We start from the raw sequence: 12,275 nt of genomic DNA on the forward strand, positions 1-12,275 counted from the left end.
GGATCATGGAATGGTTTGGATTGGAAGAGACCTCAAAGCCCATCCAGTGCCACCCCTGCCATGGGCAGGGACACCTCCCACTGGATCGGGGGCTGCAAGCCCCATCCAGCCTGGCCTTGAACCCCTCCAGGGATGGGGCAGCCACCACTGCTCTGGGCAACCTGGGTCAAGGCTTTGCCACATTAATTGTAGCTTCTCCAGCACATACAGGAGGTGAAAAAGAGCAACAGTTCCTGAGCCATCCACACCCTGGCTGGCCAGTCAACACTGTGTGAAAGGAGAAGAGCTGTGCAGGAATGCTGCATCTCAACAACCCCCTTAGTTCAAAGATAAGAGAGATCGGGCTGTCATCTCCTTTCTTGAGCTCTGGCCTGGCCACAGCTCCAAGAAGGGGGGCCACGGACTGCTGAGACGAGGGATTACACATTATTAGAATTATGTAAGTTGTTTATTTAGTGATTTAAAAGCTGGACGCTCTTGTATTGACTTTGGAGACTTCACCTGTGAGTGGATGTACTGCGTACAACTTCCCAGTTGTTGTGTTACCATTAACAAATCATTTGTTACCTTTCTTGTTTTAATAAGTTAAGTAAAATTTGATCTCACATGCATTTGAGAGTCTGGGCTTTTTATGCTGATCACACTCTGTGATTTGCACTCTGTGGTAAAACAAGACCTTACATTTTTAATGTCAGAAATAAATTTTTATTTCTTTTAAAACCAAAAATAGTACCTAGTGTGATTAAAAACCTACCCCACTCCTCCTACCACCACTAAACTCCCAGCTGTAACAAAGATAATCGATTAATGCAGCATTCTGAAACTTCGCAAGGAGACATCTCAATGGAAGGTTCCATTTTTAACATGTGGTGCATGGTAGAAATGACATCTGCCCTACAGTTCTAGAGGAATGAGCCAAGAAGGAGAGTTACAGTGAAGAAAGTTGTACATCAGCCCTAATTTAGTGAAATATTTTGCAACATTACCCTTAAAATGCTTAACAAACCCCAATTAAGTCATAAGAACTACGCACAGCCTTACAGTGGGCTGCGTTCTGCTCTACCCACACACTGGGGCTGTAAGCACAAACTGTGAACTTTAAACCCGTATCTGGAAATCCTAAAACCTCTGTCTCTGCAAGACAGGCAAATCGAGCTTCCAACTCCAATATGTGATCACATAAATGTGTGTATGAACTGATACTAACCTGGCATGTTGGAAAGACCAGTAGTTATGACTGAAACTGACTATACGGTTGCATGAACACCAAGAGGATTTGCACACTGTTGTAGCATCATGGCCTGTTGAAACCAGTCATCTCGTGGATTCACCCAAGAGCTGCTACAAATGGCTTGTAAGCCCCTCACAGACGGATGATTCCATTCAAAACAACTCCACTAACGAACATACTCAGCATCCAACACTCATCTTGAGGTCACTTCACAAGCAAGGGACACCACTTGCAGGGTAAGATACTGGGTACGGTTTGTCCTGGTTTGTCCTGTTCAGTTGGCCCCTGGCTCTCCCCCTTTGCCATTTTCTGGTTCCCAACAGGCAATCCCTGCTGGAATCTCAGTTTGTTCTGTCATCTTGGCCACTTTTCCTTTTGAAGTGTGTTCTTCAGAGCGCTCACGTTTTACCTTCATTTCCATTGGGTCATCTGTATCATCTAGGGCAAGAGAGAAATAAGAATTAAAAGTCTGCAGGTCCTTCTCCAGCCTCAGTGCAACAGCCTAGATCAACAGCAGCAGGTGAAGAGCGCCAAAAATTGCTTCCATTCACAGGCAACAAGAATAAGGCTGGCTGGGAGTGAGGGACTCTGGTTCTCAGATTTTAGTTTTCCCTCTCTCCAACAGCAACCACAGCAGCGTTTACTCCCCTACACCACAGGGTTTGTGGAAGCACTGTCAGCAGATGTTGGTTACACCTGGAAGGTGCTGCTGTGCAGCCTTCTGGAGACATTAAGGTTGAGAACAAGTAGTTCCTTCTGACCATAACAACTGATGCAGGAATATTTAAGATTCCCCGCAGCCCTCGGCTGCTGCATGTCGGATTTCTGCAATACCAAGAGGCTGCCATGGTGTTTTGTGAAATACAAAAGCCTTGCTTCACTTACATTCCTGCAGAGGATTCCTTGAGGCCTAGAGCTCATCACAGGCCCTAGGACTTCAGTTTTAAAAGCACAGGTGCCATAAGTGTAATTGGAAATACCTAATTATCTTAGGCTCCCCAAAGTCTGAGTGTTCCAGTTTTACCTGATAACTATGGGTTTGTTGTGCATCTGCTTAATCTCTTTGAAAGACAAGGTCAAAGGTAAATTTCTTAGAGCAACTCAGGTCTCAAAGGCTTTTTGCTCCTTAGTGGTCAGGGGGAATCTCAAATAATCCCTGCTACGGGGCAGGGAGGTCATGGCAAAAAGGAGAAACAACGATGCCCTGGTTGCAGGAGGCATGGGCAGAGCTGCAGAGATTTCTGCACCTTGGACACAGACCGGGCAAACCTGGGGGCCGGGTTGTCTGTGCTGACCTACAGAAGGTCGAGAGGTCTGCTGTGGGGGAGGCGTTCCTCCAGCAGGCAGAAGCAAGTTCCCGTCCCACAAGGGCAGCCAGAAGTGAAGGGACACTGCCCCACCTCTGGCTTTCCCTCTTGGGACATCATTTGAACAGTAAGTGGAAGAACAGCGTGTGGTGTTGGTAACGAAGAGGAAAGGCGTCCTGGAAACCACACAAAACCAACCCCCAGAGCCATCAGCTCCCAGTGGCAGCTCTGCGCTGCAGCACAGTGTGCAGTGTTCAGCCCCTCGTACCTCTCGTGAGCTGTGCTGTTCTCTGCTGCTCCTCTCTGACCTGCCTCATCAGCTGCAGGTTTTGATCGCTGGCTTCCTTGTGGTTCACCATCGGGAAGGGGTAATCTTCACCTGGTGCAACACAGAGATAGTGGCCTTCACGGAACTGATCAAGGAGAGTAGACTGGATTTGCACCGGGGTAAACGTTTGTGCCTTTTCTTAACAGAAACTGCATCTAAGCTAAACTCCTCAGGAGACCGATTGCTCTCCATCAAGGACTTAGAGCTCTCATTTAGACATAAGCTTGTAAGAGGCTCCAGAGATGGGTTAGCGCAAGCATGAAAGAACAAGATGTTGAAACACTCTTTAAAGACAGCCAGGCATCCAAGATAGATAAACACAAAAGCAACAGCGGAGAGAGACCAATAGTCTTAGGACATGAGGTTGAGGCAAAAATATGTTCTCTGAACTCAGACTTCAGTAAAAAAACTCTAAGGGAAAATTGACAGAAGGTGGACTGCTGGTTTAATCCAGTCTCAGAAAATAAACGCATGACCTGTGTTGGAAGTGTGACACTTCCAACTTGCTCACACAATCATTTGGAACAGTCGGCAGCAGCAAAATCCTTAGCAACAAATCCAAATTACCTATGATACACCCTGCTTGCTTCTGCTCCTCTTCAGATGCTGTCCAGGGCTCATAGATGTACTTGGAGGGAAAGTTCTTGAGTACAGGCAAGTACTTCCTACAAAACAAGGATAGTATGGGGGTTTATAATCCTGCAGACCATATTTGTATGTGCAAACCACCCAATGCCACATTAATTCCTGCTGATCAGACTGATACCACAATCCACTGGGGAGTCCTGAGTCATTTTACACAGAACTGTTTTTACCACAAAGAATAAATGGGTTGACTTAAAAATTACTTCAGTCTTTACTTCATTCAAAATATTGTGGTTTTTAACATTTTAACTGAAGTTTCAAAACTATAAATTGAACAACAAATTTAAAATATCTAGCAAATTCTTATAGAATGGAAAAAAGTCATTTTCTGCCCCACTCTGTGTCAGTGTGGGTTTCTCCTTGGGAAGGCACAAAGCCAAAGAGGATGAGAGGAAGAGGAGATTTGGGAACACAGAGCCATCTGCGCAGACACCACAGCCTGCACCTATTGCAGCCAGCTGTAAAATCACCCACTGCCCGCGCGGAAGCCCATCAGTGCCTGATCCAGAGATAAGAAAACCAAGACTTTGGAGCAGAGAGGACTCACTCAGAGCAGGAAATAAAACTGCAGTGTCTGAAATGATTCTGATCACCTACAAACCCCAGAAACACAGCACAGACTGGAGCAGGAAGCTGTGGGGAGTTTTACTCCAGTCCTTTAGAAAAAGAGAACCTAGCTTGGCGAACAGAGCTGGTGCTGGAGCGCCAGGTGCTCACAAATCAACACAACACCTCGCTCAGCCATCACCTGTGCAACCCAGGGTCAGCCTCTCTGCTTCTCTGTGCCTCAGTTTCCTTATGTTACAGAAAACCTTTGCTACAGCCCCGGTTTCACAGGGATTTGTGTTTCAAACAGACCAGATCCATCAGGTCCTGCTGTCAGAGCAGCGAGGGAAGCAGAGCAGACAGTGCTACGCTGCGCATCGCCCTACCGGATGTACTGCCCCTCGGGGTCCGTGCGCTTCCCGAAGCGGACAGGGCAGAAGATCCGAGTGTACTGGTGGAAGAACGCGCTGGCTGACAGCCACATCCAGTTCCCTGCGTTGATGCTGTAGTCAGCATCTAAAAGCAGCTCTTCAAACACCTGCACCCCAGGGATGGGAAGAGAAAGACAACAACACCCCTGGAACAGCTGCCTTCATGGCAAATAAAACCAAAAACAACTTAACAAGCTGGAAGACAAAGGGTGAAGCTCAGCACTGTGCTGCTCTGGGGGCTGCTCTTCTCCCAGGGCACAGGGGGAAGGCTCCCCTGCAAGATGTTTTACCATCAGGAAGTTAGAGCAGGACCCCAGCATAGAGTAACCCAAAGTCCAAAGCTCTGTCTTCCTGGCCTGCTGCAGACTTAGCAGGTTTCCAACATTCTCAGTATTCCAAATCACTACACTGTGCAGATGGGAGTGGCCTCTTACCGCTGCACCCAGCACAGCAGGGTTCAGGCTCGAGCAAGAGACCAGGAGATTTTATGAGCTGTGAGATCTCCAGTGGGGCTCAGCAAGGAAGCACTGCTCCTCAGCCCCAGCTCCCGCTGCCAGGCTCACGCTGCCAGGCTCACGCTTTGCAGAGAAAACCAAAAACCAGAAGGGAACCTTCATGCCCTCTTCCCAGCTGATCCAAAGATCTCCCCGCGTCAGGAAGCAGGCGACAGCGTGCCGAGCAAGGTGATGGATCCAGCCTTCCTGGCGCAGCTGGGTCATAATTGCATCAATCCATGGGAACCCCGTCTGTGCCTGAAGCAGAGAAGAAACATGAGCCCCCCTGCATGAAGCCTCTTCACGCTTCTTCCCTCCACATCCCATCTCAAAGAGCCAGCAGGGAGTGATCCCAGGACAACAGAACAACTCTAAACTGAAAGGGAGCAGTTGTCGCAATGTTTCCTGTTACCGTTTTCCATTTGTGGAGCTTCTCTGCATTCTCGTTCCAACTGATCTGAAGACAGATGGGGTTCCCAGCCATTTTGGTGAAGTTTGGTGTTGCTGATGCCACTGTGTAGAAGAATTCCCTCCACAGAAGCTGCCCTTGGAGCGACACCGGGGGCAGAGAGTGATGCTTGGCCTGCGAGAGACATACGAGGTGAAAACTTCAGTTCATATATAACATTGCAGTCTCACTTGTTTTGTGACTGTCAGGCCCATAAAGTAAAGATTAATTTAACAGTACTGCTGGCTTAATGGCACTTTACGATGAAAGGGACAGGAATCAAAGATCTGAAGCAATGTTCTATGCCCAAAACCAAAGCTGAACTCTGTTAAACCTCAGTGTTACCTCAAACATTCTCCACCCACCTTCCAAAAAGGTGTTGCACTGGGATTTCTTAAACCAAATCTGCATATTAACTGCTCAGCTGGCTGGATTGAGGTGGCTCAGCCATGTCTCAAGAGATGCTCTTCAGAAGGAGATACAGGCGGACCTTGATTGTCTTGGGTTGTTTTAAACCATACCTTTCCTTAAGAATCAAACAAGTTTTCAGAAGTGTGGTTGGGCTTCTTCTATAGTTAAAACTTGTCTAAGATGGAAACAAATGTTTTCTAAACCCAAAACTGTTTTAATAGGCTAAACTGATCAAAAACTCCACTTGAATATAAAGCAGAAATTTTGAACTTCTTGACTTTTAGGAGTTTTCTTGGGCTTCCCTGCTGCTTCCAGGGCTCACTGCTCCCTAATGATCATATTTATAAAACTTGCTTGAGAAAAGCTGTATCTGTTCACAGGTTTTTCACACAACAAAGCCACTCACAGATCTCATAGGACACTGAGAGGACATCAGCAAAGTGGCATTTTTGCTGCACCAGGTCTCAACCAAGATGATTTGAGGGTTAAATCCCAGCCATACATGCCAGACACCTGAGAGTGCTGGATTTGATTAACCATGACCAATTATTGCCTTACCTGAGCATAAATGTTTGACAGCCTATAAAAAAAGGTGCGAACCGATAGACAGCCCATGCTGAAATATGGGCTCAGGCCCGTGGTACTTGGAAGCAGTGAGTTTGGGATTGTTCTTGGTTTAGTAAAACTTGCCACCCAACCCTAAAATGGAAACAGAAAACCAGGTTCAGGCAGTACAAGGTGACACGCGTCTGGCTAATGAAAGAGGAATCATAGAATTAAAGAATGGCTTGGGTTGAAGGGACCTCAAAGCCCATCCAGTTCCACCCCTGCCATGGGCAGGGACACTTCCCACTGGATCAGGGGCTCAAAGCCCCATCCAACCTGGCCTTGAACACCTCCAGGGATGGGGCAGCCACAGCTTCCCTGGGCAACCTGGATCAGGGCCTCCCCACCCTCATCGTGAAGAATTTCTTCCTAATGTCTAATCTAATCTTCCCCCCTCCAATTTAAAGCCATTTTCCCTTATCCTGTCACTCCAAGCCCTTTTAAAAAGCCCCTCCCCAGCTTTCCTGGAGCCCCTTTCAGCACTGGAAGCTGCTCTAAGGTCTCCCCAGAGCCTTCTTTCTGTCAGGCTGAACAACCCCAACTCTCTCAGCCTGTCAAGAGGAAAAAAACTCTTGTCAATTGGCTTCTGCGTCACAAAGGCTTGATCAATGCTGTGCCTGGGAAACACTCTCACCACCCACCCTCCCACAAATGCCACCATCAAGGACAATGAAATCTTGAGACCTGGCTGCCATCCTCCTCCAAGATCTCCAAACACGCAGCCTCCTCCAAGAGCAACACCAAGGCCACATCCTGCCTGTGGGTGCTGCGAAGCTCTGCTCTCCCAAGGACTGGGTGATTTTGTCCCATGAGGAACAGCTCTCTGGGTCCAACAGCACCGCGCTGAAGAGCTTTACAACTTTATGAAATTAGGAGTGGGTAAAGCATCTGCTTAAAAGTAGCCAGCACCAAGGCAGGCTGGGCTGCCAAGAGCTGAGCCCCAGTGGAGGAAATCTCAGATAGAGCTGGGAGAGCTGAGCAGTTTCTTGAGGTCCAGACACAAACCCACACCAAAGGATCGAGGTGGACACCAACCCCAGCCCATCCAGAGCCTCCATCACCACCCACAGAAAATCAAGGCTGACCTGGTCAGTCAAGTGTTGCTCCAGGCGCCGTAGCCCTTCGGTCTCCCCTCCTCTCCAGGGGGAAAGGCTCTCCGAGGGGATCTTCAAATCCACAGGGAGAGGCACTTTGTAATGCTCAGCCAGGCCTGGGGCAGGAGGACGACATCCCCTAATGGGAAAGAGAGGCCTTTTTCAAAGAAGGAACTGGAGCCAGAGGAAAGTGGAAGAGCCCTGTTCATCATGCACGTCAAGAGCTCCTCTGTTGCAGCACAGCCAGAGCACCAGAGAACACAAGCACAGCCGAAACCCCAGGCTGCACATTCCTGGGGAGTAAACTCCTCTGTTAAACTTAAAAGTTTTTCTCCAAGCACCTGCAATTTCCTGCCATCTCAGTGTAACTTACTGGAAGTCCTCAGCTGTCAGGGTCTGGACAGGCACCTCGGGGTCACCAAGCAGAGACAGGATGTGAAGGAACCTCTTGTATGTTAACGGGGGCATCCCACCATTCAGGTCCAAAATCCTACATAAAATAAAGATCACTTTTCACCACAGTATAAAAACAAGAAGGAAGCTGGAGCTGCCAGTGGGTAGGAAGGTGACTGCACAGGCTGGAACAGCCCCTGCTTGTACAACTGAACGTGGAAATTACAGATTTTACAAGTAAAACCTCTCTGGGTGAACACGCACCCATACTGAAAGCAGAATCACAGAATCACTAGGTTGGAAAAGACTCACAGGATCATCGAGTCCAACCATTCCTATCAAGCAGTCTCTCAGGTCTCAAGACAACAAAACTGGGAGCAGGATACCAGCCACGGCTTCAGTTGGGCAGCTCCATGCAGCCAGACAGAGCCAGGATAGCAGAGGACACAATGCTGGGCACCTCTGCGGCTGCCAGAAGCAGCTGGATCACAAAACAACCCACAGGTTCAGGGCAATAAATGACTCTTCTGTGCAAGCAACCACCTATGTGAACAGACAGCCTGAATTTGAGACGGCGAGGCAAACGCATCCAGTCAGTGATTTACATCACGGCCTTTCCAGACCTGGAGTGCTAAGGCTGGTTCAGCATTACTGGTCCCCTCTCTGCTATTATCGATTTCAATATCTTCAGTCGTTAAGCTCAGAATAATAGCTTGGATCCAAGTGTATCCAGATACCAGCAAACATTGATTAGAAAGATTACAAAAGAATCTGACGCAAAGAATTCTTATGGAAAAGTCCTATTAAATGTTAAAGAATGGCTTCCACTCTGCTTAAAAGAGCAGCTCGTGCCAGTATTGAAGGGAATTAAAAAGTCCAAAAGGAAAACACAAACCAACTCTTTACGCTCAAATCACAGCCCAACATCCTCATGCCTGTGCAACCCAGCAAATTTGCCTCCAGGAAAGCTGGGGAGGGGCTCTCAATCAGGGAGTGCAGGGATAGGACAAGGGGGAATGGTTTTCATCTGAAAAAGGGGAGATAGAGATGAGATCTTAAGAAGAAATGTTTTGCTGTGAGGGTGAGGAGGCCCTGGCCCAGGCTGCCCAGAGCAGTGGTGGCTGCCCCATCCCTGGAGGGGTTCAAGGCCAGGTTGGATGGGGCTGGGAGCCCCCTGATCCTGTGGGAAGTGTCCCTGCCCAGGGCAGGGGTGGAACTGGGTGGGCTTTGAGGTCCCTTCCAACACAAACCATTCCATGATTCCATGACTGTGTCTGTAGGCTTCCAACCCAAACCGTTCTATGAAATCTCTTCTGTTTCTCACAGCAGAACAACACAGGGAAAAACCTCCAGCAAATAGCACTATGTCCATCTCAGACCACCCCATTTTATCAAAAGAAAGACATTAGCATCTAGAAAGACCAAGATACCCGGCCTTTTCTCCCTGGTGCCTGCTAAATCTAAAATTAACCTTCCTGGAGATACCTCACTGGTCCTCAGGGCAGCCACATACCGTTTGGTGTTGTACAGACTGTGGCCCACCCGGGAAAGCACCTCAAAGCCCAGCTCTTCCCCCAGACGGCGTATGTTGACCTCCATTTCCTTGTAAAATGGTTCCATCTCTGCATCCAGTGTCACCTGGGTGATATTCCACTGCTGGACATGGTCTCTAAGAACAGACTCATACTCTCCCTGAATAACCAGCAAGTAAGAGCCCAGCTGGCACAAGTTTTTCTGTAGATCCTCCAAGGTCTGCAGCAGAAAATGCCACCGCAGGTTCCCAATGTGCATGGCAGATGTCAGGAATGTCCTGTCCAGGATGTAGACAGGGTAGACAACCTCTGAGGACTCCAGCGCGGCCAGCAGTGTCGGGTTGTCGTGAAGCCGAAGTCCCTTCCGGAAAAGATGAATAGTGCGATGCGGCATCCTGGCTGCTCTCAGATCTGCTGAAAGAGGGATGGAACCGTTAGCTTTCGGGGTACACAATCCCTACGCAGAACAAGAGCAATTAACAATCAGAAACGCAGCTCCAAACAACCCTCTGCTCTTTTTACCGCAGATCTCTTCTGCTTTTTGGTAAGTTTTTGTGAAAGAAAAGCAGAAACAGGACCAAACTGCTCTCCTCAGCCAGGTCTAATTAAGCTGCAGCAGCATCACCTCGCTCCACAGAGCAAGCTTTCTTTTCCAAATGAGTCACTCAAGATCCACACGCTGCCCGTGGAGCCCCCCAGCCCCACACGCTGCCCGTGGAGCCCCCCAGCCCCACACACTGCCCGTGGAGCCCCCCAGCCCCACACACTGCCCGTGGAGCCCCCCAGCCCCCCATGCTCTCGGGAGGCTGCTCTGCCACAGTGCCCTGCACCCCACCTGGCCTGGGGCAGCTCTGGGGATCCCAGCGCAGGGGACTGGGAGAATCGGAGCCAGTGGGGAACAGGGCTTCCAGGACAGGGGGACACCGGATTATATGATTTATGCTCTGTCACTGTTCCAACTCCCTCCAAAGTGGTGGTGCTAGGCTAGCCACGGCTGCATTGCTTTTGTCCATCAAAAACCCACCAGCACTGGCAGCAAATACACCTCGCGCCTGGTGCATCCCCGCTCTTTGGAGAGGCACAGCACTGCAGAAAGCAGGGAAACCCTGGGTGAGACAGCTGGGCCTTCTCTCAAGATCACCAGGCTAACACTCCAGAGTATTTACATGTCACCCTGGGAAGAGGATGCCACACAACTGCTGCTCCCAGCTCTCCCGCTGAGGAACATTTCTCTGCCGGAGGGATGCACAGTATTCAGAGCATCACTGTGCAGATCCAGCTGTGCTACTGCTGTTCCTACAAGCATTGAGAAAGGAGTTGACCATGTTTAAACACTCCTAAATACCATGAATATGCACATCAATGATGGTCTGAGAGACTCAAGGCTTTGTGTGATCCCTGAGAGGAGGACGGCAGTGGGCTCAACACTCAGAGGATGTATGGACAAGACCAGGAGCGAGGAGGGAAGCAATTAACAGTTTAATTTTCCTCTGCAGGCACTCCTGGTTGTCCCAATGAGGCAATCTGCAGGTGTTCTCCCTGCCTGCTCAGCTTGAAGTGCTGGGAATGCAATTACAAAGCTTTAAATACATGTTGGCCAGCACGAAAAAGGCCACCCTCCAAAACTTGGCTTTGGAAGTGGAAGAATCCCCACAGTGGAGTTGTTCCCCAGTGTTCTGACTTCACGGGCTGGAGAACAACTCCTCCCCTGGGATTTGGGAATGCATCCTTTGCATAGATTTGTTGGCATCCTCCTAGTCCCCACCCGGCGCCAGCCCGAGCTGCTGAGCCAACAACTCTGACGTGGCTCCAGAGCTCTGGGGGGGCACACGGCACTTAAAATCATAGAATCACAGAATAACCAGGTTGGAAGAGACCCACTGGATCATCGAGTCCAACCATTCCCATCAATCACTAAACCATGTCCTCAGCGCCTCATCCACCCGTGCCTTAAACCCCTCCAGGGAGGGGGACTCAACCCCCTCCCTGGGCAGCCTCTGCCAGTGCCCAATGACCCTTTCCGTGAAAAATATTTTCCTAATGTCCAGCCTGAACCTCCCCTGGTGGAGCTTGAGGCCATTCCCTCTTGCCCTGTCCCCTGTCACTTGGGAGAAGAGCCCAGCTCCCTCCTCTCCACAACCTCCTTTCAGGGAGTTGGAGAGAGCAATGAGGTCTCCCCTCAGCCTCCTATTCTCCAGGCTAAACACCCCCAGCTCTCTCAGCCGCTCCTCATCAGGCCTGTTCTCCAGCCCCCTCACCAGCTTGGTTGCTCTTCTCTGGACTCGCTCCAGAGCCTCAACATCCTTCTTGTGGTGAGGGGCCCAGAACTGAACACAGGATTCGAGGAGCGGTCTCACCAGTGCCGAGTCCAGAGGGAGAAGAACCTCCCTGGCCCTGCTGGCCACGCCGTGTCTGATCCAAGCCAAGATGCCATTGGCCTTCTTGGCCACCTGGGCCCCTGCTGGCTCATGGTCAGTCGCTGTCAACCAACACCCCCAGGTCCCTCTCCTCCAGGCAGCTTTCTAGACAGACTTCTCCTAGTCTGTAGCTGCTCAGGGTTGTTGTGCCCCAAGTGCAGGACCTGGCATTTGGCCTTGTTAAACCTCATGCCATTTGACTCAGCCCAGCGGTCCAGCCTGTTCAGATCCCTTTGGAGTCTCCCGACCCTCCAGCAGATCCACACTTCCACCCAGCTTAGTGTCGTCCGCAAACTTGCTAAGGATGCACTCGATGCCTTCATCCAGGTCATTGATAAAGACATTGAACAGGGCTGGACCCAGCACTGAGCCCTGGGGACACCACTTGTCAC

General features: G+C 49.8%; 1 protein-coding gene across 2 annotated transcripts; it reads right to left on the reverse strand.

Moving 5' to 3' along the window:
- Positions 1-682: 682 nt before the first annotated feature.
- On the reverse strand, positions 683-9,972 carry LOC138730551 (cryptochrome-1-like). 2 transcript variants are annotated; one of them, XM_069875833.1, is made up of 10 exons: positions 9,448-9,968; positions 7,915-8,031; positions 7,533-7,680; positions 6,400-6,540; positions 5,395-5,565; positions 5,100-5,240; positions 4,444-4,595; positions 3,434-3,531; positions 2,807-2,917; positions 683-1,669 (listed from the first exon to the last, which is right to left on the reverse strand). In XM_069875833.1, exons 1-10 carry the CDS (start codon positions 9,858-9,860, stop codon positions 1,506-1,508), a joined length of 1,656 nt encoding a protein of 551 aa, XP_069731934.1. In that variant the 5' UTR covers positions 9,861-9,968; the 3' UTR covers positions 683-1,505. The 2 variants fall into 2 exon arrangements, with proteins under 2 accessions (XP_069731934.1, XP_069731935.1); XM_069875834.1 differs by lacking the exon at positions 6,400-6,540 and having other exon boundaries at positions 9,448-9,972.
- Positions 9,973-12,275: the final 2,303 nt, after the last annotated feature.

This window comes from Phaenicophaeus curvirostris, chromosome 24, assembly GCF_032191515.1.
Source record: "Phaenicophaeus curvirostris isolate KB17595 chromosome 24, BPBGC_Pcur_1.0, whole genome shotgun sequence".
In the NCBI taxonomy this organism is placed as follows: Eukaryota; Metazoa; Chordata; class Aves; order Cuculiformes; family Cuculidae; genus Phaenicophaeus; species Phaenicophaeus curvirostris.